Source organism: Pituophis catenifer, unplaced genomic scaffold, assembly GCF_029215685.1.
Source record: "Pituophis catenifer annectens isolate HBS135680 unplaced genomic scaffold, rPitCat1.0.hap2 SCAF_1, whole genome shotgun sequence".
NCBI lineage: Eukaryota > Metazoa > Chordata > Lepidosauria > Squamata > Colubridae > Pituophis > Pituophis catenifer.
The window spans coordinates 45,823,583-45,850,759 of record NW_027256881.1 but is presented as its reverse complement, the minus strand read 5'-3'; the positions used below and the strand labels follow the sequence as shown (position 1 = coordinate 45,850,759).

General features: G+C 36.6%; 1 protein-coding gene across 1 annotated transcript; it reads left to right on the top strand.

Annotated features, from left to right (window-relative positions):
- The first annotated feature begins 547 nt into the window (after positions 1-547).
- NEK2 (NIMA related kinase 2) lies at positions 548-15,624 on the top strand. The gene is made up of 9 exons (XM_070948696.1): positions 548-643; positions 3,512-3,729; positions 6,176-6,416; positions 7,697-7,779; positions 7,967-8,093; positions 8,409-8,628; positions 9,874-9,928; positions 10,283-10,353; positions 15,398-15,624. Exons 1-9 carry the CDS (start codon positions 548-550, stop codon positions 15,622-15,624), a joined length of 1,338 nt encoding a protein of 445 aa, XP_070804797.1.
- The last annotated feature ends 11,553 nt before the right edge of the window (positions 15,625-27,177 follow it).

Below are 27,177 nucleotides of genomic sequence, written 5' to 3'. Positions count from 1 at the left end.
AATTTACCTACCTTAGAAAGCATGGAAGGCTGAGTCAACCTTGAGTCTGACGAGATTCGAACCTGCAGTAATTGCAGGCAGCTGGTCTTAATAACAGGGTGCTTTAGACCACTGTACTACCAAGGCTCTTTATATGCTAAATGATTAGGAAATACGGAAATGAAAGCGATGATAGTTTGTTTGAAATAAAAAAACCTGGTTCCCGACCGACACCTTAGGATGCTTTTCGGAAAGCAGACCACCATCAAAGCATCAGGTTAAAATAGGGGCGGAACTTGGAGAGCCAATCCGGACGAACTCTATCCGCTTCTCGCGCCGCCCTGAAGCGCCACTAATTGTGGTCGCCTAGCAACTGCCGAAGCAACCGTTGCGCGGCGCGTCCCGCACGTAGCCACAGGAGCCAATCGAAAACCGGACGGCGAGGTTTTGGGCGGAGCCGCGAAGCCAGGCCAATCAGCGGCAGGCGCGGCGCGTTTTAAACATCTTCCGTGGCGAAACGGTGTGTTTACTGTTGAGGGGGGTCCGTCGGATATCGGAGGAGGCGAGGATGCCGAGCCGCCCCGAGGATTACGAAGTGCTCTTCACTATTGGTGCTGGTTCGTACGGCAGATGCCAGAAGGTGCGGCGGAAGGCGGACGGCAAGGTGAGTGGAGGAACCCTCGGGCAACGGTCCCCTGGCACTTGGCGTTGCTTGGCCGCATGCCGGGTACACCTAAGCTCCGCGGAGCCTCTTTTTCCGCCCCTCCTGTGCGGGGATCCCAACGGGCTGGTTCCATGAAGCCTGAAGAGTTATGGAGTGGGGGGGTGTCGGGCGCTGCACTTATTGTTACCTTAGGCAAGATCTTCTAGTCCAGGGGTCTCCAACCGTGGCCACTTTAAGACTTGTGGACTTCAACTCCCAGAATTCCTCAGCCAGCTTTGCTGGCTGAGGAATTCTGGGAGTTGAAGTCCACAAGTCTTAAAGTGGCCAAGGTTGGAGACCCTTGTAATCTAGTCCATGTTGCAAAATTGCACCATATGCGAAACTATAAGTTATTACTAGTTCATACAGTACTCTAGGCCAAAATATAATTGGCTAGTTTGTGTTTCAATGTATTACACCAACAACCACTAGGGGAGAGGTTGAGACAGCCAGAAAACCCCCACCTCCCTAGTCCTACGTAGTTCCTCATGTGGTTTTAGTTGCTCACCTGGAAAAGCCTTGCAGCTCACAAAGTGAAACCGTTTTGAAGTTGGCCTTGTACAAAGAAAAGACCAACTCCCAAATTTTTTCCGGAAAGTGAATTTGGTTTATTTTTAAATTAATCATATGGCAATGTATAGGTAGGTAGTTTCTTTTTTTAATCACACACATTAAATCGTCGTGAATTCTGGGTTCTAATGCTTTTGATCTGGGATACATATTCTGAAGTTCTAAAGTCACATGCACTTCCAGAAGCTATCCTTAAATGTACCCATGGAGTTCCTTTGATAATTACAATTAAATTGGATTTTTTTAAAAATATATTTTCATGGGCCTGAATATCTGTGCTAAGAAAATATCTTCTATATTAGTCTGGCCATAATCATAATTAAAAGTTGGATTTTACTGCTACACAGCATATGTGTTTTATATAATAAGAATATGCTCTTGTGACTAGCAAGCTTTGCCGTAATAATTCTGCAATAAACAATAAAAATAAATCTGATGGCCTTCCAGAAGATATTTAATCTGTAATCTGTATTTAAAATATTTACAGTCTAGAGATTGACCTTTAATGTTATACACTCTCTGGAATGTGACTTGGGCAGCCATATAAATCTATTTAGTAAATCTATTTAGTGCATTTATTTCAATAGGTAACCATTGCCCTGTTGTGTTATCATTTTGGAGATAATTCTTTACCTAAGCAGAGAAACAGAGTGGCCAAAGACAGATAAAAAAGCAATGGGAGTAGAAATGTTTTCCAATTTCCTGCTGGCTTTTCCATTGAGCATTGAAGAGCCTTGGTGGCGCAGCGGACTAAAGTGCTGTTAAAGTAGCACTTAACTGCCAGCTGCCTGCAATTACTGTGAGTTCAAATCTCACCAGGCTCAAGGTTGACACAGCCTTCCATCCTTCCGAGGTAGGTAAAATGAGGACCCAGATTGTGGGGGCAATAAGCTGACTTTGTATAAAAAAAAAACCACTGCTTAGGAGGGGCCAAAAACCCTACTAAGCAGGTATATACAAAAGTATGAAGGCTATTGCTTAACGCATTGTAACCCGCCCCAAGTCTCCGGAGAAGGGCGGCATATAAATTGAACCAATAAAATAAATCCTGGTAGGAGCATTGGGTATAGAAGATTATGTGATCGCAGCAGTAGCCAACAACGTTGAGGCAGCCAAAACTTCCCTAAATTTCATTCCTTTGGGAGTCATGGGGTCTGGATTTTAAATGCATTCTTTAAATTAGCCTGTTTGAGGTACCTTGGTTCAAAAATTGCTACCCTGTGGTACACTGTTTTGCCAAGTTAAAGTTAATAATAACAAGAGTTTTAGTAGTATAAAGATGCTGTTGGGGAGTCGTTGCTATGTGAAGATTTTATGAAATGTTAGTTTTATGCAATATTTGGATGGTTTTGGTTATTTATAAAGCAGTGAATCTGGGGAAAGCAACAGTACGGAAATATAATAAACTAAATCTTAGGATCATGTTTTAAAAGGTGACCCAATGTACCCCTTATCTACCTGCTCTTAGGAATAGGATGACTTTCACAGCCTTCCTAAAAGTTAATAGTATAGTTATTATGGGTATTATGCATCTGTTTACTTAAAAGCTTGATTTTATTTATGAATTTTCACCCAACAGTCTTTTAATGCCCCCCCTCCAATTATTCAATGTAATATTTGAGGATAGATCTGTTAAGGTCTCTTTGTTCATTGACTTGTCCCAACTTGACAACTTGTCCCAAATTGTTCAGAAAACATGTTTTGGGGGATATACTTTAAGAAATGTTGCTATGAAAACTCAGTCCTTTGGGATTGTTTGTTTCTACTTGGATGTTTCTGGCAAAACAAGAGTAGGTTATTTGTGACTAGTTTGGGTAATTATATGTTTTTAAACCCTTACTAAGGTTTTTGTTCTCCTTAATTGCATAGTTTCAATGGGATATAGTGGAGGACCTTGCTATCTGCTTCTTCTTGGATCATTATGGCATAAAAGTGTTTGTTATTCCTTATTCCTGATTAGAACTGACAGAATTTACAGCCTCCTGCCAGAGGCAGTATATTCCTATATTTAACAAGGCAAGGCTCTTCATGAGGAAAAAGCCTGGATTGTACTCATAAAATACCAAGTGTATTGCTTGATATTATAAAAATGGAGGGCTAAGATGTTTGTCACAAGAGAGGCATGAGGTACAGTTTCCTAATTCTTGGCTTAAATTTTTTTTAGGCCTTTGGACTTCATTCCAAATGAATGTGCTATTTAATCATTTTATTATATATATTTTCATATAGTTTAGAAATGGCTTATTTGTCTTCTTTCAGGTTTTAGTCTGGAAAGAGCTGGACTATGGATCTATGACAGAATCTGAAAAACAAATGCTTGTTTCTGAAGTGAACTTACTCCGTGAACTGAAACATCCAAATATTGTTCATTATTATGATCGTATAATTGACAGGACAAATACAACGCTTTATATTGTGATGGAATACTGTGAAGGTGGAGACTTGGCTACACTGATTGCAAAATGTACAAAAGAAAGGCATGTAAAACCTCTGGATTATTTGGAATGTTATGTTGGTTCTGGAATGTATGTTGGAATTAATCATCATTTAGAGCACTTCTGCATACCAGTTTTCTTTCTAACCCTTCTTATTGTAGCATATAGATAGATAGATAGATAGATAGATAGATAGATAGATATAGATATAGATATATATTTCTTGATTTACGACCACAATTGAGCCCAAAATTTGTGTTGCTAATCGAGATATTTGTTAAGTGAGTTTTGTCCTGTTTAATGACCTTTTCTGACACAGTTGTTAATCTGTGCAGTTATTAAATTAGTATCACAATTGTAAAGTGAATCTGGCCTCCCCATTGACTTTGCTTGTCAGAAAGTCACAAAAGGGGATCATTTGACCTCGGGACACTGCAACCATCATAAATATGAATCAGTTGCCAAGCATCTGAATTTTGATCACATGACCATAGGGATGCTACAACGATCGTAAATATGAAAAATGGTCATAGGTTACTTTTCAGTGCCATTGTAACTTTGAACTATCATTAAATGAACTGTTGTAAATCAAGGACTACTTGTACTTGAGACTGAGTTGTACTGTTTACTGATCTCTTCCTTGTATCTTCTTTCTTGCAACTCTTCTGTGGTTTATAATAGCCAAAATTAAAATAGCTAACTAGAGTTATCTAGCAATAAACAGGCTTGAATTCCTGTGCAGTTCCCCTTCTCCAATGGCTATTACGGTAGAAAGCAACTGTGTTGAGACTAAAATTAAGTCCATGGAAAAATGAATGGAGAAGGTCTAATTTTATACCACACACACAAAAAAAACACTTTCATCTGGAAGTGCTTTCATTTATTTAAATTATGCATATTGAGAGAAATCAACCACTATGAAATTTCAGAAGTTTGAGACAACTTTCATGACAGAATACACATACTTGTGGTAGAGTCATTATTTTTAAATTCATGCCCTTGTACTTGGTCTGATTATTTTTTATAATACAGCAGGGTATGTTCAAATTCAAGTACTAGTTCCCAAAACATTTACCTTATAAAGTAATTTATAAGCTAAGCATTTATTTCTGTAGTTCTCTATTTGAAATATTTTACCCAATTCTTTGCCCCTACTATATTTTAACCTCAGACTTTAAATTTACACATAGGTTAATAGAGGATGCAAAACAAAACTTGAATACAAATTTGTATTTACAAAATATATATATATATATATATATATATATAATATATTAACCAGTCAGCAATGATAGTTGGCTCTATTATGGGAGATATCTGTTCAGTGTTGTAAAGTAAAATATGATAACTTGAAATCCTTTTGACCTTGCATCTTTCCTTTAAATCTGAACTAGTGTAGATAATGTTGAAAATCATCAGCATAATCTTCAAACAACAATCCCAAAAAAGGGGCAGTGAGGATACATAATAGAGTGATGGACAGAGTAGATCAAAGATTGTTAATAATCCAGAATTTTGTATGCTGGGGCAAATTGCCTGGTCCTCCAGCAAATAGGACTCCAAGAAACCTCTTTGTGTGAAAGTTGAAAACGGTAAAAATGATCCTTCCTCAAACTTAAGAGGCAATTATTTTCTTTCCAAACTCTTCTGTTTAAAAGACAGTTCCAAACAATCAGATTAAGTTTATACTCACATTTCTGGGAAAAACAACTCTACAACTGAGAAAACAGTCTGTTTCTTTAATTTGAGTGGGGATTTTTCCTCCTTTGCAAATAGATTTGGATAATAAAATAGATTCTTGCTGTATCTTATCTTACATAAATCTTGCGAACTTTTACCTCTTTGAAGTATTTATAAGAGGTTAGGAAGAGGGAAATAGAATCTCTATTGAACTGTTTAGAGAAAATTAGTAACAAGAATTTATTCTGTCCTTATTTGGTACAAATTAAAAAAAGGGGAAATGAATAAATAATGCAAAATGGGGAAAAGATCAGAATTAGAAGTCAGAATACGAGAGAACAAAAAATCAAGCCAATATTTATTAAAATAATTTTCAATTGCTATCATGTTCATGACTACGAAATGTTAATCACTCTGGTTTATATGTATAAAAAAGGTTTGTGAGCACCAGAAAAAGAAGTCCTGTGAAACTGTTCCTTATACTGTATTCAGAATGCAAATTCACTGCATTCCCTTAGGATTAGAGAGCCAATTTTGCCCATTTACAGTTTTTTTTCTAATATAAATTAGTATAAATTTTACATTTCTTCTGGGAGCAATTAAAAGAATATGTGGGAGGATAATCTGCAAAATAATAAAATTTTATTTTTTGTCTCAGCTATTCAAATAAAAAAGTCTCTCCATTTTAAAGAGCCTCTAAAGTATCTTATTCTTAAATCACATTCTACTGTATACAATTTTAAGAATTGGTTTAATGAAAAAAGTTTAGTCTAAAAGCACTTAAAACAATCTTTTCCTCTTTCAAAAGACATTATCTGGATGAAGCCTTTGTTCTTCGAGTCCTTACTCAATTGACTTTGGCCCTGAAAGAGTGTCACAGGCGGAGTGATGGAGGTCACACTGTGCTTCACCGAGACTTGAAGCCAGCAAATATTTTCCTTGATAGCAAGAAAAATGTGAAGCTTGGTGACTTTGGCCTGGCTAGAATACTTCATCATGATACCAGTTTTGCAAAAACATTTGTTGGTACACCATATTATATGTCTCCAGTAAGTGTCCTTCAAACTTTTTCAGATTAGTTTTGTTCTACTTTAGCATGGTCAATTTATAATCAATCGGCAAACAAAACTAAAGTTGAACATGTACTTTGCCAAGCTATACTAAGTACCTCGTTTTTTTAACAGCCTAAATTAATTGAACTAAAATGACTTGACATTACACTAGGCTTCTTCCTAATTAAAAGTGCCACTGACAGAAGTCTTCCTATCTGTCTCCCTCCCTTTATATGTTCCAAATTTGCCCTGTGAGAAAGAAGGGGAAGGCTTACTGGGCAAGTAGAAGTCTGATTACTGGTTTTTGAATTTTGTTCAAACTATTAGAGAGCCAGTTTGTTCTAGTAGTTAAGGCACTAACCTAGAAAGCAAGAGACTGAATTCAGATCTTGCCATAGTCATGAAAGCCAGCTGGGTGATCTTGGACCAGTCACACACACACGCACTCTCTCTCTCACAGCCTAACTCACCTCACAGAGTTATTGTGGGGAAAATAGGAGGAGGAAGGTGTGTTGGATATGTTTGCTGCCTTGAGTTATTTGTAAAAATAAAGTGGAATGCAACAGAACAAACAAATTAGGAATTATTTATAATGTGATACTTGTCATATCTGTGTAAATAGTTACAATTTTAAAAGCACATACTTTTTCCATGGATTTTTAAAATATTAAGAAGGCATTGAAAACAATAAATATATTCTATATATGCTTCTGAAAATACCCAAAACAACATTAAATGGTATAATTTTAATCAAATGCTTATCTATATAATATATCAAAAAAGAATATTTTTAGAAAAAACACCTACAAAAATATTGTGGGGGAAAAACTTGTTTAGTACCTTTCAAAACTGTTAGGAGAGAAAAATTTAACACCTCCTTGAAAGGTAATGAGTGACTGAAGAGAGTGTTTTCTTGGAATTTCAAGTCTGCTTTTGTGTTTTCAGTGCTGTATAATCCAGGTCTAAGGTTAATATGGTGCTGTTGATGCTGTTTCTACACTTATTAATAAACTGAACCAACACTAACTAACTAATGGAGCATGAAATGGTATCTACATTGAGTCTCATTGTACTTGAAGTATTCCCACAGAAATTTATAGGGCTTAAGTTAATCATTTACTAAGTTTTATTCTTACTGTATAGTTCTGTTTTCCTGATCTAGAACCCTCTCAGATATACTGAGAGGAAAATCTTTGAACTGATTTCTTAGCAAGCAATTTGCCATTTTATTGTCATACAATTATTTGTATTTTAATAACTTTTAATCTCCTTTTTAGGAGCAAATAAATCGCATGTCCTATAATGAAAAATCTGACATCTGGTCTCTAGGCTGTTTGCTATATGAGTTATGTGCACTGTCGTAAGTATTGTACTGCAAATGTTTTAAAGCATATATTTGAGAATAATATTGAGCAGTTGTTCAATATAGCTAGATCCTTGATGTCAAGCAATTGGACTTAATATTTTACAACACAATTCTCTAGAAAGTTTAATAGTGACCATTTTGTAGATTTAAAATTGAAAAGCATGCCGTTCACTTTTCCTAGACCTCCATTTACAGCTTTTAATCAGAAAGAGCTAGCGGAAAAGATAAGGGAAGGAAAGTTCAGACGAATCCCATACCGTTATTCGGAACAGCTGAATGAACTCATCACAAAGATGTTAAACCTGAAGGTAAGATGACTTCTGGGGCGGGGAGAAAGACAAGGAGCTGTATTGAAGGAGCTCTATGTGGAAAATTTTCTAGACCTAATGGCCCAGTCCATTTAACTTTTAATTCCCCACCCCTTTGCCCTATCTCACTATCTCTTGAGAAGGAAGTGCATTTGTGTGACTGCTTAATCTTTAATGTAACTAAGTGCCAATAGTGAAATTAAACCCAGTTGTTAGAGAAAGGTATATACACCTGCCTATACCTATGTAATCTTTCTCTAGCATTTTTAAAAAGAACTTTTTTGTAAGCTAAATATGTATTTTTCTGATTTCAAGGATTATTGCCGGCCTTCAGTTGAAGAAATTCTACAGAATCCGTTGATAGTTGATTTGGTATCTGAGGAGCAAGTGAGAATTTTGGAGAGGAAAGGGCGACGATCAGACCAGGATAAAGTAGAAAGAGTCTCAGGAATACCAACTAATGAATTAAAACTGAAAGAACAACAGCTGCAAGAGAAAGAGAAAGCTATAAAGGAAAGGGAACATAGACTAGAACGTAAGCAAATTAATAAAACATGTATGTGGTATTCCATCGCTGGTTGCTATGAGCTTAATCATCACTACAAATGATTCTTTGTCATGCCTAAGGTGAAATAGAGATTTGAACTGAAGGACACAGCGACAGCAACAATAAAATAACATGGAATTTAGGAAACTTATAATTTGACTTCTAATGTTCTGAAGTAGTCTACTTGATACTCTCTGACAGCAATCAAATTCTAAACATCCACAATGTTAATTGTAGTCTAAGGATTTAAATGATGACTGAACTATTTAATAAGGTGGTGCATTAAGTCAATAACACAAAGCCGAAATCTACTTTTCCATGAAAATTCATTGAGTGACTCTGGGTCTTTCAGTTCAAAGTGTCTTAGAGCAGGGGTCACCAACCTTTCGGACCACAGGGACCACTAAATTCATAATTTTAAATCCCGCGGACCACTAATATGAATTTTTTAAAAAAAGATAAATAGTGTTTAGTGCAATATAAAAATGCAAATAATTTTTCTGCGGACCACTAAAATTTTCTTGTGGACCACTGGTTGGTGACCGCTACCTTAGAGGGCTGTTGTTTATAGAAGAATTGGAGGCTAGCATGCTATGTATAGTGCCTTGAGCAAAGACAACATGTTTTTAACAAATAAGACAATGCAAATTTTACAGATGAACTGTCTTGGGGCATTGCCTCTACTAGTATCTGGATTTCATGAAGTATTTAAATTGCACACAGGTTTTCTCATAGACAGAATAAAGTTATTATAGGTAGTCCTTGACCACTTTTGAGCTCAAAATTTCTGTTGCTAGGTGAAACAGTTTTTAAGTGAATTCTGCCCCATTTTACGACCTAACTTGCCACAGATGTTAAATGAATCACTGCATGGTTAAGTTAGTAACACAGTTGTTAAGTGAATCTGACTTCCCCATTGACTTTGCTAGTTAGAAGGTTGCAAAAGGTGATCACATGATCCTGGAACATTGCAACTGTCATAAATATGAACCAGTGCCAAGTGTCTGAATTTTGATCACATGATAATGGGGATGCTGCAATGGTTGTGTGAAAAACAGTCATAAGTCACTTTTTTCAGTGCCGTTGTAACTCTAAATAGTCACTAAATGAACTCTTGTAAATTGAGGACTACCTGTTTTATTAAAATAAGGAAATGTTATATGTCTCTCTGTCAAATAAAATACCAGTTGTATTAGTTTCAATCTTATAAACATACTTTCCTTTTTATTCTAGAGAGAGAACGAGAATTGTGTGTTCGGGAGAGATTAGCAGAGGACAAATTGTCTAGGTCTGTTCTTAAATGTTTGAAATGTCTTAAATTTGCTACAATAAGGTTTTGTGTGGAATTTATTTATTTATTATTTATTTATTTATTAAATTTATATCCCACCCTTCTCCCCGAAGGGACTCAGGGCGAATTTAATTCCTGTTATCCTCCATTATGGCCCTTTATGAGAATTCTGGATATTAAAACATGTGCATTTGGATGGAACATAGTGTAGATTGGGAAAGGCTAAAGAGCTAGACATTTGTGATATAACAATGTTTGCTAATCTTCAAAATGCTCTAGATTAATGGGGAAAATCATTTGGAAATCATTTTAATATAAGCTTTGTTTGTTCTAATCAACTCCTTTTTATAGGGCTGAGAATTTGATGAAGAATTACAATTTATTCAAGGACCATAGATTCTTCCTGCCAGCAACTTGCCCAGGTAGGAGAAGATACAGGAAGCTCCTACTGGATTACTAACCAGGGATACAGAAGCTCCCATCATTATCTTTCTTCTATTTCTATGGCTGATATCAGCCTTGTGAGAATCCCAGAATATTATAAAATGCTTTACCTTTGAATTATGTAGAAAAGTGAGATCTCCTATACTGATCACATGGTTCTCTGATTCCTAAAGATCTGAAACTCTAAGCATAGGAAACAATAAAAGATGCTTCAAGAGTTGTGAAATCACGAATTCAGGTTTCAGTAATGGCCCTTCACAAATCATGAGTATACATGATTTAGGATTGTAAGAAGCTTTCCTTATATGGAAAAGTATGACTTCTACTTAACCTTTCAAAATTACTGCGCATTGTGATTATTTTGTGCATTTGATCAGAAACAAAGTATGTATTCATAAAAGAAACAACCTCTATTTCTATTTTTCTGTGAACCTTGGCTGTTACACCTGGTATATCGTTACTAAGTTTGGGTGACATTGTGTAAATATAGCTATTTAATTCACCCACTCTTTGTTCTTTATTTTTATATGTTTCAGTCTTGACTTTCTTGAACTGTGAAATTAGTCCTTAATAAAATATATTTTACTACTTTGTAAATAAGAAAATGAGATTTCTGTAAAGTAATGAAATATTTCAGTGGTGCTAATTTTAAAAATTAGGTCTTCATTCTTAAAGTTATTAAGTTTTACTATTTATACCTCTATATTCCTGTGTAGCTGATTTCAAAACAATGCACTTTGGCTGGTTTTCAGACTACAAGGAGTTATATTGCAATCTTGGGAATGCTTCTCTACTTGAAAATATGTTTCCCACAAAGTATTTGGGGCTGCCCTTGAAAACCACCACTTTGAGCATATACAGCTTCAAAGCTTGTCTAGCTAATGAAAATTTTTTTAAAAAGGCCATTACAAATAAAAGGCTTAGTTGTCCAGGAGCTAAATACATTCCATTTTTAAAAATTTGATGTAGAAACTGTTGTCTCTTAAATATCAATTGCCCTTAATTCACTTGAATAATAACAGAACTTGGTGCTGTATTAGAACAACTTTAGAAGAGGGACTATCCTGTTTTCCCACTAAATGAAATTTAAACTAACAATAGCTAACATTAAGCAAGGCACTTTAAATGTAATTAGTCTGCCCTCACTCCGGTAGGCTTCAACAAATTTATTGCTGGAAAATATAGTTACCTCAAAAATGCTTATTCACTAACAGGGCAGTAATAAAGATAATTAAGTAATGGTTCTGGGTGACATAAATAATGATAGTAATGGCTCCTGTCACTGAGCTATCATTTTTCTTGACAATGTAGCTCATACATATGGTATCATTTAACCAATTCCACTACAAAAAAAACCCACAACCAAATACATATTGTAAAGTTGTTTGTTTCTTTTAAGAGGCAGGGTTTTTTTTTAATCTGCTGTTATTAGGTTTTAATTGAAACTTCAAATTGATAACTTCTATTTTAAATTGACATTACTAAAAATATATGAGGAGGCTGTGCTGAATCATTCCAATGACTTCTTTACAGTTTTGTCTCTATAGTTATCAACCAGATGTTTTTGGGTGGCATATTCTATACTTTTATTAATTTATACCTACCCAAGATAATGGAACCTAATTTCTAGTTTCTGTGTGTGCTATACAAAAATTCTTCCTTTTACTTGCACTGAGTGCAAACACTGCTTGAAGCAGAGCTGCAAATATACTCAACTATTCAACTATATAGTAAAGAAAAATCTAAAAAGAAAAGCCAACACTGCTTAATATTGTATTTTGGATGGCATGTATTCTGTAGGCTTTGGTTGTTGTATTCTCTTATAACCACATATATAGTAATTTTTTTTACAACAACTGTTATATTTTTCTATGCTGGCTGATGCAAGAGGCTTTGCTTATATGAACCTGAAGGCTCTTGGTTAGGGACTAAAGAAAGGAACAGATTGAATATAAATGCTGCATATTTTAGATATTTTTCTGAAATGACAAAAATTACAAATGCAATAAAATAAGAGTATAGCAAAATTCTGAAAAAATCCATGGATACCACTTCAATAAAATTTTACATTGCCATAATTATTATTTAGAATTATAGAAAGTGTTACTTAACATACAGTAAGCAAGTTTTATTCTACATGGTAAACATCTGTTAGCAGACCTAATCATTGTCAGGGTGGAATCTGTGATGTCTATCTGCTGGATGGATACTTGGATACAATTAATTTTCTCCTTCTCCCTGAATGCCACTAAGATCTTTTCTTTTGAGCAGTAGGATTTGTGCAAATAAACATTTGTTTGCTAAATGTTCCCCTAAATATTAAATAGAATTAAGCTTTAATTCCTCTGTAAAATGTTTAGGTTTTAGAGGAAAATAAAACATTCAGGCAAGAGTCTGAATGCCTGAATCGTTCAGATGATTTGTCCTGTCATTTTGCTAATCTTTAGTTACATTTGCACCCACAGTTCCATCACCTATGTTTAAAGATATTCCTTCATAGTTTTCTCTACTTGACTGATCTTAAATATATATGGAGTACATATCTTGAAGCCAATTGCATCCCCTCATGCTTTGGATATCTAAAATTTACCAAGAAATTGTAATTTTTAACACAATAGGAGAGAAAAACTGTTCTTCCTTGGAATATATTGAACAACTATAGTATAATTATTGTGAATTAAACTTTAATTCTTTGCTGACCCTTAGTTCTAGTTCTGAGATAACCATTCAGAGGCCCTTCATCTGAAAAAAGTTATATGGTCCTGAACTGTCTGAAAGTAGAAACACAGAAGATGCGTCTTGATGGCCTCTTTTTAATACTGGGTACAACATTCTAGTTAAGGCGTGGGCTGAGTAGCATAACAAAATTGCATTCACAGAATACCTAACAATGGTTAGTCATTGAACGGGAGTGCCATTTTACAAATCTCAATTTTGTATTCTTTATCTTTTTTTCTCTGATGACTTTGATGAAGAAAGAGAAGAAATGCTAATCAAATCGGTGTACTGTACACAGAACTGAGTAGCATATTAATATGTTGGAAGACTAATAAAATTCAGTTTGATCTTGATGGATTAGAAGAATAGGTTGTTAATAACAGAATAAATTTAATAGAGACAAATACATTTTCTTATGAAAACATTAAATGTACACGTATAGGATATGAGTTAGTACAGGTGGGAAATATGGGAAATAAATAAGAGCAGTATAATTTGGGTGCAAATACGTATGAAACTTACAAATAAATATTCAGATGCATGAACAGAAACAATTTCTAAATCTTAGAAAAGCTAATTTTGACTATAATTTGACTACTATATCCAGTTCTGGGTACTACATTTTAAGATGGAATCAAAGAATTGAAAGCATGTTCAAAGAATAACAACCAAGGGTGTTCAGGTTAGGCTTATCATATATGGGCTGCAAAGATCCCAAGGTCCACATGTTTACAGAAGAGAGATCCATAAGATTCTGTGATGCCACACTTAGCAAATCTTGAGAACACAGGAAGTAGCTAGAGAGGGAAAGGAGGAAACAGCTGTTTCAAAAGTGATTTTGGGAGTGGGATGGAAGCAAGAAACAACTCTACCTCTGTGAGGGTGGCAGGCTTAGGAAATGAGCCAAGTTGAGTTCTGAAAAATATTGCCAGTCAAATAATATAACAATATTAAAGTCTACAGAAGTCCACACAACTTATATTTCATTGGGTTGGATTACTTTCTGATGCTTCTTTTGGACTCGAGAATCACTTCTGTCTTGCTCCTCCTTTGTGTTCCCGTGTCCCTACAGCCTTCCATCATCCTCCACTTTCTACTGCTATGTCACTCATTTCTCCCTTCAGATCTGAACCAAATAATTTTCCAAGAAAAAAGATCAGTAGTTTACTGCTCCTTCTCATTATTTATTCAATAGGTGATACCAGCAATAACAGGATGATTGGGAGTAAATGTGTCATTATATATATCCCAAAGGGCTGGTATGATTGAGTACACAGCCTGCTGGACTTATACTAGCAGACCTAAGAAACTATAGTCCATAGTCATCTAGATCAGCAAAAACTAGGCATGCATGACTCCAGTCTCCCTGGATGGATAATTATGGGGAATAAAAGAATTATGGGTATGCACATGCTCTATGTTGTCAAGAAGAAAAAATAAAGTATAGGCATGTCAATTAAAAATATATTGCAAAAGTTCATGATTTTTAATTATTAAACATTTCAAAATACAAAATACAAATGAAAATAATGGAAAAATGGGTCAGGAAAAATGGGAAACAAAGGTTGTGGGGGAGGAAGGGTGAAAAAAGCATTGATTTCCAACTTGTGGCAAGTACCACTTCATGGATTTAAACACTGATTGTCAGAATAGGCTTCACAGACTGGTACATAATTTCAAGAATATAATAATAGGAAAGATTAAAAGAATAGCATATTATGAGCATAAGAAGAATCATACATGATAAAGGATGCTCATGCTATTATTGAAGGTGTTATGTGATTATTTTATGCAAAATGATTTTATATAATTCTACCAAGAATTATATATGAATCTTTTTAGCACTGTTGGTTCTTGCCTATATATTATTTTCTTTTTACAAAGGAGCAATAATTATGAAAATAAGAAAGCAAAGCTAAGAAACAAACATAAAAGAAACTGTGATGCTGTTAGTCGTTTAAATATTGTCTAGATATGTTCCAAATGGCTTTCAGAGAAAAATCCTATTCTTCCACAAAAAAACAAAATAAAAAATTGAGCTGGAAGATCTCACCATGGCTTTAGAAACTATTAAAAACTATCTCAAAGTTTCGCCCCCCCCCCCCCCACAAATACAGTTAGTTATTCCTACCGGATTAAATAACGTGTCTTATCTTTAATATTGCTTGGTATTCCCATTTGCCATACCATATGAATGAATTCTGTGATATGATATTTTATGATACTAGATATGAATTCTAATGTTTTGCAAATTTTAAGTTTAAATGAATACTACAAAAGTATGTTTTTGTTTGTCTTTTTAAGATGAAATGTTACCTGTCCATACAGCAAGAAAAAAGAAAGTCCAGTTTGGTGATGAAAGTAAAGAAAATGCTCAAGGTGAGGAAAACTTGGAAAACTTTTCCCAATCAAGAGAAAAAAATTGTAACTTGAAGAAGCGTCTTTATGCTGCAAATCTGCGCGCTCAAGCTCTGTGTGAACTGGAGAAACACTATCAGTTGAAAAGCCGTCAGCTACTGGGAATGCGTTGAAACAGTTCGTTTGTGCCTGTACAGAAGAGTGACATTTCTATGGTGGTTTAAAAGTATATTTTTGTAATAGTTGTGATGAAAAGCTCTGTATAGATAGTTTTAGATGAAAAATAAGCTCTAAAATGTTTTAACCTAATGATTTGTGAGCATTTCTCTTCTTAGGAATTGTGCACTTTTATGCACTCAACGACATCAAGAAATTATTAATACTTTAGCAGAAAAAAAATGGTTTAGAAGATGTTTTAGGATTAAGATGAGAGTAAACTGATATTGCTGCAGTGTATCAAAAGAAAAGAGAATGCTAGGATGGGGGAATCTTTTCTCCTTTCCAAATTTGCTTTTCCATTCTTTTATGTATTTCCTTTAAGTTTTAGTTTTGATATTTTTATATGTGTAAGTTGCCAGTTGGCTGCATCTGTTTTATCCCCATTAGGCTTTTCAGGGTTGGGATTACTGAAAGCATGGTCTGAAATAATGATAAATTGCTTAAAAGGAAAAAAATATGGTCATCAGAACTTAGAAATATCCAACATTTGGTTGGCAGAATTGTGCATATAAGCAGCTTGCTTTGTTGAAGCCTGATTTGCTTGGAAGGTTTCATCATCAAGTCTATCTGTCAGATGTTATAGACCAGTGATGGGTAACCTTTTTGCCATCGCATGCCGAAAGCAGGGGTCGCGGGGGGGGTGTCGTGTGTCTGCGTGCCCACACCCATAATTCAATGCCCCCCTGCACTCCTCCCGCTTTTGGCACGTGATGGCAAAAAAGTTACCAGTGGACCCGGTAGGGCCCTTTTTTGCCCTCCCCAGGCTCCAGAGGCTTTCTTGGAGCCTGGGGAGGGCGAAAATGGCCTCCTCCACCCCAGAGGCCCTGCGGAGGCCAGAAACAGCCCATTTCCCAATTTCTCGTGGGCCCGGAAGGCCCGAAAATCAGCTGGCTGGCCCGCGCATGCATGCTGGAGCTGAGCTAGGGCAACGCTTGTGTGCCCACAGATATGGCTCCGCGTGCCACCTGTAGTACGCATGCCATAGGATCACCATCATGGTTATAGACTGTAACTCCTACAAACCCCAAGCAGATGACCAGTAATTGGGGATTTGAGAAACTGCAGTCCCAAGCATTTCAAGATTAACCCTACATATATTAAATGCTGGAAAAAAAAATCTGTTAAAGTCAATGTGAGTTTTACATATGTAAAGGAATTACCAGTATATCTCAAGCACGTTTCCATGCAAGTTAGAATGTGGATTTCTTCAGTGGTCAAGATGTACAAATGCTGCAACTTGGGATAGAAAGCATCAGTTAAATAGGCTCTTGTGCCTATTTTTCATAGTGTATAATAAATAATATGAAAACACATTTCGTCTAAATAGTTTTGTTCTGCAAATCTAAATGTCTGATCACTAATATCTTCAAATTTTGCTAGGTTTTTTTTTTTTTTTTACTGTCCTAAATATGGTGCCCCTGTCCTATCCCTGTCACGAGTCAACTGAGTTCTTGAAGTCAGGACTGACTCATGGCTCTGTTTCAAGCGACTGTTTCTAGGAAACAGAATGTTGTTATTTTTGACGCGGGAGATGTTCTTGTGACACAGAAAATTGTGTCTGTAAGAAATATCTGTGTTCTTCATTAGATAAAACTGAGTTAACTTTCATGTCCTTTGCAACCTGAACCAAAGCTGTGATTTCCAGTTATGCAAAAATCAACCATGAGGTGGCAACAGAGATACAGGGTTTTTTTGCATCCCAGATTTGTCAGCCTAACTGCCATCTAGAACATGGGAATAAATGCACTTTGGGTCAAGATGTAAACTGTTGCTTAGAAATATTTCAGCCCTATGCTCAAATTAATTTTTAATTTTTTTTGAACAGCTGACCTTTATGCTGCACCATATGCTGTTTTTGAAATTCCCCTTAGCAAAATGAGAACAGTTCCACTAATGAGTCATTGTTTCCAGTAATTACAATGAGTAAAGTCAGTGTTGGGAAATGGACTGTGTCTTCTCTTTCTTAATTCCATGAAACTACATAGTATGCCTATTTCAGGGCATTTGTAATTATAAAAATGAAACAAAACATACTGTATAAGACAAAGACTGTTTATATTTCCCATAATGGTAGTATTAATTTATTCTTTTCATTTATGTTTATTTTTTTCATGGAGTAACGCAGGAGTGTCAAACTCGCATCATCACGTCGTCATCACATGATGTATTCTCCCTTCGCTAAACCAGGGGTGGGCGTGGCCAGCGTGTGACACAACTGATCTGTGGGCCACATGTTTGACACCCCTGGAGTAATGGGATCATAGATCTCGCTACTGACATACTATAGTATCCAACTTCAAAACTGCTCTCAGCCAACTCTTTATTGGGCTTATATATCTGTACAGTCAAAAAAGTTAGTTATCAGACATTTCCTCCCTCCTCCCTTTATAAAATACATATAATGTATTAATACCCAGGAATAAATTAGCCACCTTTAGTATGGACATTACTTGAGAAGTATTTGCTTTAGACTTGTGCTTTCTCTTAATAACGCTAGAGACTGACATGCTTACTTACAAATTAGAAACCAATGTCTGTGAATTCTAAATAAATTTCAGCATGGTTTAATTTTTTTTATTTTTTCAATACTTTTATACATCTGAAGTAGCCTGCAAATATTAACAAGCAGTGCATTTTTAAATCTCTCTACTCAATAGTTAATTCCATTGAATATGCACCAAGACAAATTCCTTGTGTGTTGGCCAATAAAAAATTCTATTCTATTCTATTCTATTCTATTCTATTCTATTCTATTCTATTCTATTCTATTCTATTCTATTGTATTCTATTCTATTCTATTCTGGTGATGTAGAGGAAAGCTGGGCAAAATAGTGTAAACACTGTGTGCCAAAACCATAATATTGGATTGCACATCCAAGTAAATCTTTTCACTGTTATGATCAATTTTCAAGGCATCTTAATTAAAAAAAATAAAAAAATACAAACTAATAAAATTCAATGGATACAACCATTTTAAATGGCTAACCTAAGCAAAAAAAAGAAAGAAAAAAAGAGGGGGTAGACACTGAAGACACTGAAATTATGCTATAAAATGAAGAATAAAACTGACCAGATTGCTGGAAAAACTTACCTGCGCCTTTGTTGAAAAACTAATACAAATGTTGACAAGACATACATTTTAACAATTCATTGCTGCAAATCAAGTACACATTTCTTTGCCAATTCACAGAATACCTATCAATGGTCAGGTATTCTCCCAATTTAGTCCTGGTCCTCTTTGGGAAGTCATTTTTCAAAAAACATCTTCAAAAAGTTCACATCACAAAGAATGGTTAAAGATCTGAAGCTGATGAACTGTACAGTTCTGGTGATTTGAGCACTGATTCACTGTATATATGTTGTATATCCCAACATGTTCTTTTCTTTTATCAAATAGAATTGAACGCAACTGATTTTTAGATAAATTACTTTCTATTGTCTTTCCCTGTTCATTGCTACTAACTTATACACACGCACTAGATTAATTTTTAACTTTCAAGCAATTTGACACACTGGAAACTTGAGATTTTCCATGCTGATATAATTCTGTAGAAATTGTGGCTGATTTCTCTGCCTGATGCCAAATGCCAATGCTGCTATATTAATAGCTTAGTAGTCTTGGAAATATCAGATACTTTTACTGTACAATATACTCCAGTATAAATACTGTAAATACTTTTCTAAATACATAATGTAATACTCAAAACATGTTTAAGAGTGAAGCAATAGTGAAAGTCCTTAGGTGAAAGCTATTTTGGCCTTTCCCAAATCAGGCATCTTCTAGATGCGTGAACTTTAACTTGTGACATAAATAAACATGCCCCAATTTCCTGTGAGTGCCATGGCAAGATATTGCTAGTAGTGGGACCACATTTGCAAGGAGAAATGTAGCACAATGCTGGATCCAGACCAGCAGAATCTCTGGAGGAAGGAGAGATGTTGAAATTATCCATGTGACTCCAAATAGTTACTCCTTGTGAGTAGCTTGCAGAAATTGATGTTTTGCAGTCAGCTTATGAGTTGAGTGGCTTGCAAGTTTACACCTGCAACAAAGCCTTTTATGGACATTAGGCTTGACTGAATCTCATTTCTTAAATCACTTTTTGGATTTTTTTTTTATTGTACTGGAGAGATTAAGACTCTTTGAATTGGCAAATTTTTGCTGTGTTCCTCAGGTAAGTCCCCTTCAACTTGGAAAAAGATTGTGTAAATCTATATCCTACTAACGTTAGCCTGACTGTCTGTTTGTAACCTTCAATTGGCTGAAACAGTGCATCATAGGGCAACAATGTTTGGCTCAAATAAGCCAATTTAAAGAATGCATAAATAGCCAGGGCTCATTACCTTTGCAAAACTGAAATTTCAAAGATTTTTCACACTTGTTCTATTTGCACAATTGTGACTCCTGCCAATTCTGCCATATGATCTTGATTTCTGAAGCTCCTTGTCTGCATCCCTCAAGCAAAGTCAGTGGGAAAGCTGGCAGGAAGTTGAAAGTCCCAGTCTGGCAGGCACATTGGTGGCTGCTTACTGGATGAGGGAGGGTGTGCAAGAGGGTGCTGCAAGGGGATGAGGGAATGTACAAGAGGTGTAGTACAAGTTAGGGAGGGTGACGGGTGGGCGCAAAATATATTGTTTGGGTTGGGAAGGTTGCACAGGGGTGTGGCATGGGTTGGGGAGGGTATGTAGGAGTGGACAGGGGTGTGAGAGAGATGTGATGAGGATTGGGGAGGGTGCATGTGTGTGTGTGAGTGGCCAGTGCAGTGCAAGCACAGGGGCTTGGGAGGGTGCATGGGTAGGGAAAATGTGCGATCTTCCCTGCTGTCTGGGGTGCACTGGCAGGGAAGATTGGAAATGGCGATCACATGATCACAGGGTGTTTGGCAACCAATCATAAATGCAAATGAATTGCTAAGCACTTACATAGTATTGGGGGGAAGGCTTCTGGAATGGTCAAAACTCCCAAGTTATAACTACCATTGATTAAGAACCATTGAAACTTTGAACAATAGCTGGACAAATTGCTGTAAATTGAGGACTACCTGTATTGGCAAAGTTGTGACTACTGCTGCATTGCTGCAGTCACGGGATCTGATTTCTGCCAGCTTCCAACAAATAAAGTCAATGAAGAAGCCAATAGGAGGTTGGAAGCTGCTCCTGCTCCTGCTGCTTATTTGTCTGCCCTGGTCATTATGTTTATCTGTTGAGGTAACAAGTATTTCTGAAAGATGAACCAATAGGTCATGGGTTGTCCAGTTTGATTTTTAAAAGTTTTGTAAAGATATTATTTTTTTGATTATGCAGAAATAGGTGCTTAGAATATGGATTTCAGACAGTTAATAAATCAAGGGTTTAGAATGGATCTGGAATTATAGCTTTGAATTAAGAAGGAATTTTCTCATAGGAAATGGTGATTATTTGGGATCTTTTTATAATAAAGAATCTTGAATGTTGGACACTAGGGGAAGCTAGAGGATAAATAAATGGAGCAGTAATCTTTAACAGAAGTTTTTTCATCCATTTTATTTACAGCCAGAAGGCCCAAAAGAAAATTATAAACCTAAACCTGAACTAAACCTGCATCTTCTATCATTAGTTAGCATATAAAGTAAGTAATGATAGAAGATATAGTCACGTACAGCATCACCACAGTCTGTTAACTATCTTCAAGAGTACAGCAGATATAATGATGCATTCCAAAGACTAAGTTCCTGTTATATTAATTATTTGCATGTCTTTTTGTATTTGTCTGGGTCATTTGCTGGTTTCTGGCTATAATAAAGTTTTGATTTGAGTAGGTAAAGGCTATAATAAAGTTTTGATTTGAGTAGGTAAAGACTATGGCCAGTTTTGTTGGTGTATCATTTATGACTCATGATGCTCTTGTGATAGTAACTTATGCCTTGCTCAGCACCTGGTTAGATTTCTGCAATTCTGGTTAATTTAGTGTAGATTACCAAGACTTACCAAGAGAAGTAGGAAATTCCTATCTTAGACAGGTGAAACCCACATGAATTTCAAGTGTGGCAACAGCCTCAACCCTAAATTCATCTGGTAGCTTTCATTGCTTTGAGTTGTGAGATTTTGTTGTTGTAACTAGGCTCCAAGTATCCAGTGGGATTGTTGGTACTGTTCCTTTTGTGTAGCGAAGTTGGGTTGGCAGTGGAACTGCTTGAAGCTGTGACTGTGTTAGCATTGGAGTTTTAATGGTATTAGGAAACTTTAATTTGTTGATTTTAGGCATTGTTCAGAAGTGACTCAGAAGTCACCATGGACCTGACTCAACTTGCTATGGGTCCACCCATGATCTCATATTACACTTGGATTTTGTCTTAAGCAGCAGTGGCAACATGATAAAAATTTGAGGTATATTACCATCAGCCTGTTACAATGGTCAGATCACTCTATGTTGGTGCTTTCTGCAATCATTCCTTACTGCTAAGAAATAGGATGTATTTGATCACATACACACACACACACACACACACACACACACCACAGGTGCTTCATTAATATTTCAGAGGAAACCTGAGGTCGTTCCTGAAACTGTAATGCATGTAACTGAAGGTCTAGCTGCCACTGGAATGAAGGGCCACTATGTCTTGGTCTGGATTGCACCTGGGCGGAAGTCTGTCTGTAGATCCTGGAAAGCTCTCTATTTTCCTGAGGAACTCCAGGAGATGAAATGACAGAAGAGATGGCCAGAGCACTATTAAAGGAAGATGAGGAGTGAACACAGGTAAGAGCCTTTCTTAATATGTATCACCTTTCAAAACAGCACTAAATCTGTGATTATAAAGTCTGCACAAAACCCGACAAGTGCATTTAAAAATACCAGCCAGGAATGATGTAAGCAGAGCTTCTGCATAAACCATAAACAATGTTTCTGGTCTCTCCTAAGATAAGATAGCTATGGAAATCTCTTGCACACCCCCACATACAATTCCCACCCAGTGGTGAAATTCAAATTTTTTTACTACCGGTTCTGTGGGTGTGACTTGGTGGGCATGGTGTGGCTTGGTGAGCGTGGCTTGGTGGGCGTGGCAGGGGAAGCATACTGCAAAATCTCCATTCCCATCCCACTCCAGCGGAAGGATACTTCAAAATCCCCATTCCTTCCCCACTCCTGGGGGAAAGATATTGCAAAATCTCCATTCCTTCCCCACTCTGGGGCCAGCCACAGGTGGCATTTGCTGGTTCTCCAAACTACTCAAAATTTGCACTACCGGTTCTCCAGAACCTGTCAGAACCTGCTGGATTTCACCCCTGTTCCACTCCCACCATCACTCATCCCTTGTAAATCTTGAAGCCAGGAAGAATTCTAGGGAGGGAGGGAAGAGAGATAATGGCAGAATAATGAGGGAGGGAAGGAGGGAGGGAGGAAGGAAGGATTTCCGATGTTCACTGACACATCCCACAAGAAAACTCAATGGGGAAGTGAGCATCCCTCAATAGGGAAGTTGGAAGTCATTCCCCCTCTTTTCACCCATCCGTGGTGATTTCTCTCTTTAGATAAGGAAATTTCTCTGAAATGACCCAACAGACCACAGGTTATCTAGTGAGGATCTAACAGAAAAATAGTAATTACTGGGGCATGTTCATTCCACATTTAGAGTAATGTGAGGAAATGTTTTATATATTCTTCTTTTATTATACAGATGTAAATACCCTTTATAGGAATGCGGTGGTTCAGTGGCTAAGATGCTGAGCTTGTCGGTCAAAAGGTCAGCAATTCAGTGGTTCGAATCCCTAGTGCCGTGTAATGGGGTGAGCTCCCGTTATTTGTCCCAGCTTCTGCCAACCTAGCAGTTTGAAAGCACATAAAAAATGCAAGTAGAAAAATAGGATCCACCTTTGGTGGGAAGGTAACAGTGTTCCGTGCTCCTTTGGCGTTTAGTCAGCCAGCCACATGACCACGGAGACGTCTTTGGACAGCACTGGCTCTTCAGATTTGAAACAGAATGAGCACTGCCCCCTAGAGTCGGGAACAACTAACACATATGTGCGAGGGGAACCTTTACCTTTTAAAAACCCTTTCTCCCTAGAATGTTTCTCCTGACATATCAAACTTCATTTTTGAGTAACAACTGTGGGCAGAAACTTGCTCCTACAGAGCCATTTTAGCTTCTTTCAATATATATTTATTTGTCAGAAATTTATTTATTAAGTTTCTATGCACCACAAATTGGTATAATCTTCTTTCAAAGATATGAAAATTGGTAGCCATTATTGTATCTTTTGATGTCAAACTTCACATGCTATTGAATAAATGCAATCTTCTATCTTAAATCTTTCATACTATATTTCTGTATTGCAAAATCTGCTTATTTAATTATATCCTCTGGTTTCTAAGCAGATTTGTTAGTAGACTCTATCTTGCCCCTCAGTCAGGAGTTTTTCATGAGGAACTGTCAAAAGTCTTTTGAATATGCAACTAACATGAAAATACACTGTTTCCTTTTCCTCTCCTTTTCTGCTACAGTTCAAACTATTTAAAGTAGTATCAGATATCCATATAGCAATAACCAGCATACTATCTTTTCATCCAAGTATCAATGGAGACACCTGTTTCTGTATCTTCTGAGCCATCTTCAACTGGGAATTACCTTGACAGTATTTCTTTTTCATTTTGTAATTCTTATGTATATGATTAACATTCATACTAAGGACGTAATTAGAAATGAGTTAGCTCAAATAGCTAACCTGAAGACCTGAATAGCTACAGTTGTTGGGAAAGCACGATCAGATCTTAATGTTGTTCTACTTCTATTGTTTGTTATTTTTTAAGCTGTCAAGACAGAGAACAAAGGTAAGATTTAATTTCACTGAAACTGGGTTACACCCACACAGAAATAAAAGTATTGCTTAATCCAGAGCAACGTATATACAATTTGATACTTCCTTTTTTTTTTTTTAAAAGGGCAGTTTCTGCTTGACAGGACAGATGGAAAATACATAACAATGGTTGAAATTTATGTAGGGCTACCAATTAAACTTTGTATAATCCCTATCTCCATTACTTAGCTCACTTTTTCTTAAATTAGAATTAAGAAAATTAGATTAATTTTATTGAATTAAATGTGCACCAGCAAACAAACAGGAATGTTATATAGGGTTATAGGCCAAGAATTTGAATTTGCATTATAGTGTTATAATCTCTATTTTTAATTGCATTAGTTATAAAATATTTTTATTGTAATTCAACAGAGGATAGTTACACTGTGAACTAAAGTACACAATTTTAAACACCTTGTCTGTGTGAGTGTGTTTATATGTATGTATGCAAGTGTATGTATGTATGTATGTAGGTATGTATGTATGTATGTATATAGAACAGGCTGCAAATTAAGTTCTGGCAAGCAGTCTTTGTGGCACAAAACAGAATGAGCAAAATCTTCAGAAATACGAACTGTTGTCTCCTATGACAACCACTCCCCTTTCCTTCTATTTATTCCCCAACCAGGGAGGGGCCATTCAGCGTCCACATGTGCTTTGCTTCCCGAGTCGACTCCTTGTCCTCCATTGTTCACCTCTCTTAACTGCTCTATGCATACGTACATCTGGAACAGGCCCCAGCTGTTCTTCCTCTTCACTCATATCAGCCTCCAAAGACAGCTGTCTCTCCGGTGGCTGGGAAATGTCAGACGGCTCTGGCTCTATCTCTGTGTCCGACACAGAGCATCCCTCAGAGCCTTCCTCAGACTCCAGAACTGGCCCAAGTTCCTTCCCAACCTCCTCATTGTCTGAGTCTGCTGCCAGCTCTGCTGGCAGCTGGCGAACCACAACAACAGGCTCTGATGGTTAGGAATTGAGGTCACCATTTTTCAGTGGTTCTCTTCCTTCTTTCAAGGTCAGTTATAGTTGGTGTTGATTGAGGGGAAGTCTTCTCCTTTGTGGGATGCTGCAGAATTCCATTCCATATCTACATGAAAGCTCTGGTTGAAGTCACCCACCAATTTGGGGTAGACCACGAAGGCAGGTCATGTCAAATGTCATGTCAAATGTCCTTAGAAAAGTAAGAATACCAGAACATCTCATAGTTCTCATGTGAAACACATACACAGGTCAGAAAATTGCAGTTCAGGTGGAATATAGTGACATAGAATGATTGCAAGCTGGCATAGGAGAGACAAGGTTGCATATGCTCCCTTGTTTACTCAACCTATATTCTGAAGGGAAGGTAAATAGGAAGATGATGAGTATGATTTTAAAATTGGAGAAAGAAATGTAAATAAATATGACGTGATAGCACATAATAAACAATAATTGTTAATAGCTGGTTAAATAAATAAATAAAATTAAAATAAACAAATCTTGATTAAATTAAAATTCATATAACCTATATGCACACCAACTCCATATCACACACACCAGAAGAAAAGAAGTGGCTAACTGATGTTTCAAGGACTGGAAAGAAAAAGTAATCACTTTGCTCACTTAAAATTAATAGAAATAATAATATTCACTGCTCTCCTGTATCCAAACTTAAGTATAGTGTCTCCCACTCTGCCATAACAATCAGAAATTTTATTTATTGGGCACTAGCATTGTGATATAATGTGCCTATATAGTCTTTGTTTAAAGAGAATGATGTACAGTACTAATAGTGTTATTCTTTCTGGATTAACCATGTTTTAAGTTTTCTTTAAAAATGATATGTGTGAATACTTATTAAATGGATATAGTGATAAAAACATTGGAGAGGCTGAATCCTTTTGGAAAAAAAGAGAGAGAAATGAAGATACAGGATAGTCTTGATCAACTCAGCATCTTAGCTGGAAAGTAAAAGATTGCAGTTAGTTGTCAGTTGTTTATCTTGAGACTTCATGATTCAGACAGCTAAAATATACTCATCTGCTGGAAAGTTAAATATAACAGACAGATACCATATGTTTTGGACTATAAGATGCACCGGACTATAAGACACACCTAAATTTAGAGGAGGAAAACAAGAAAAAAATAGTTTTTGGCCTCCACGCATTGGATTTTCGCCTACCTAGGCCCCCAGAAGCACTCTGCAATACTCCACATGGCTCATTTTCACCAAAAATGGGCCCATTTTGGCCAAAAACGCACCTGTTTTTGGCATGCAGAGTTGTTCTGGGGGCCGGGGAGGGTGAAAACGTGATGTGCGGAGGGCTTTGGAGTCCAAAAATAGGCCCATTTTTGGCAAAAATGGGCCATGCAGAGCACTGCAGAGTGCTTCTGGGGACTGGGGAGGGCGAAAATATGGCACACGAAGGGTTTGGGAGGCCAAAAATGTCCGTATTCAGTCTATAAGATGCACCTAAATTTTCACCCACTTGAAGGGGGGAAAAAGGTGCATCTTATACTCCAAAAAATATGGTAAATACAATGAAACTACCCTACTGAATCTGGTACTGACCCATCAGTTATAACACTAACTGCCTAGTGGTGATTTGGCTGTTTCAATCAGATAGTCTTTCTGGCTTTGAAGGTGGCAGGGCTTGAACTTGGATCTTTCTTACAATATAAGAACACTAGCC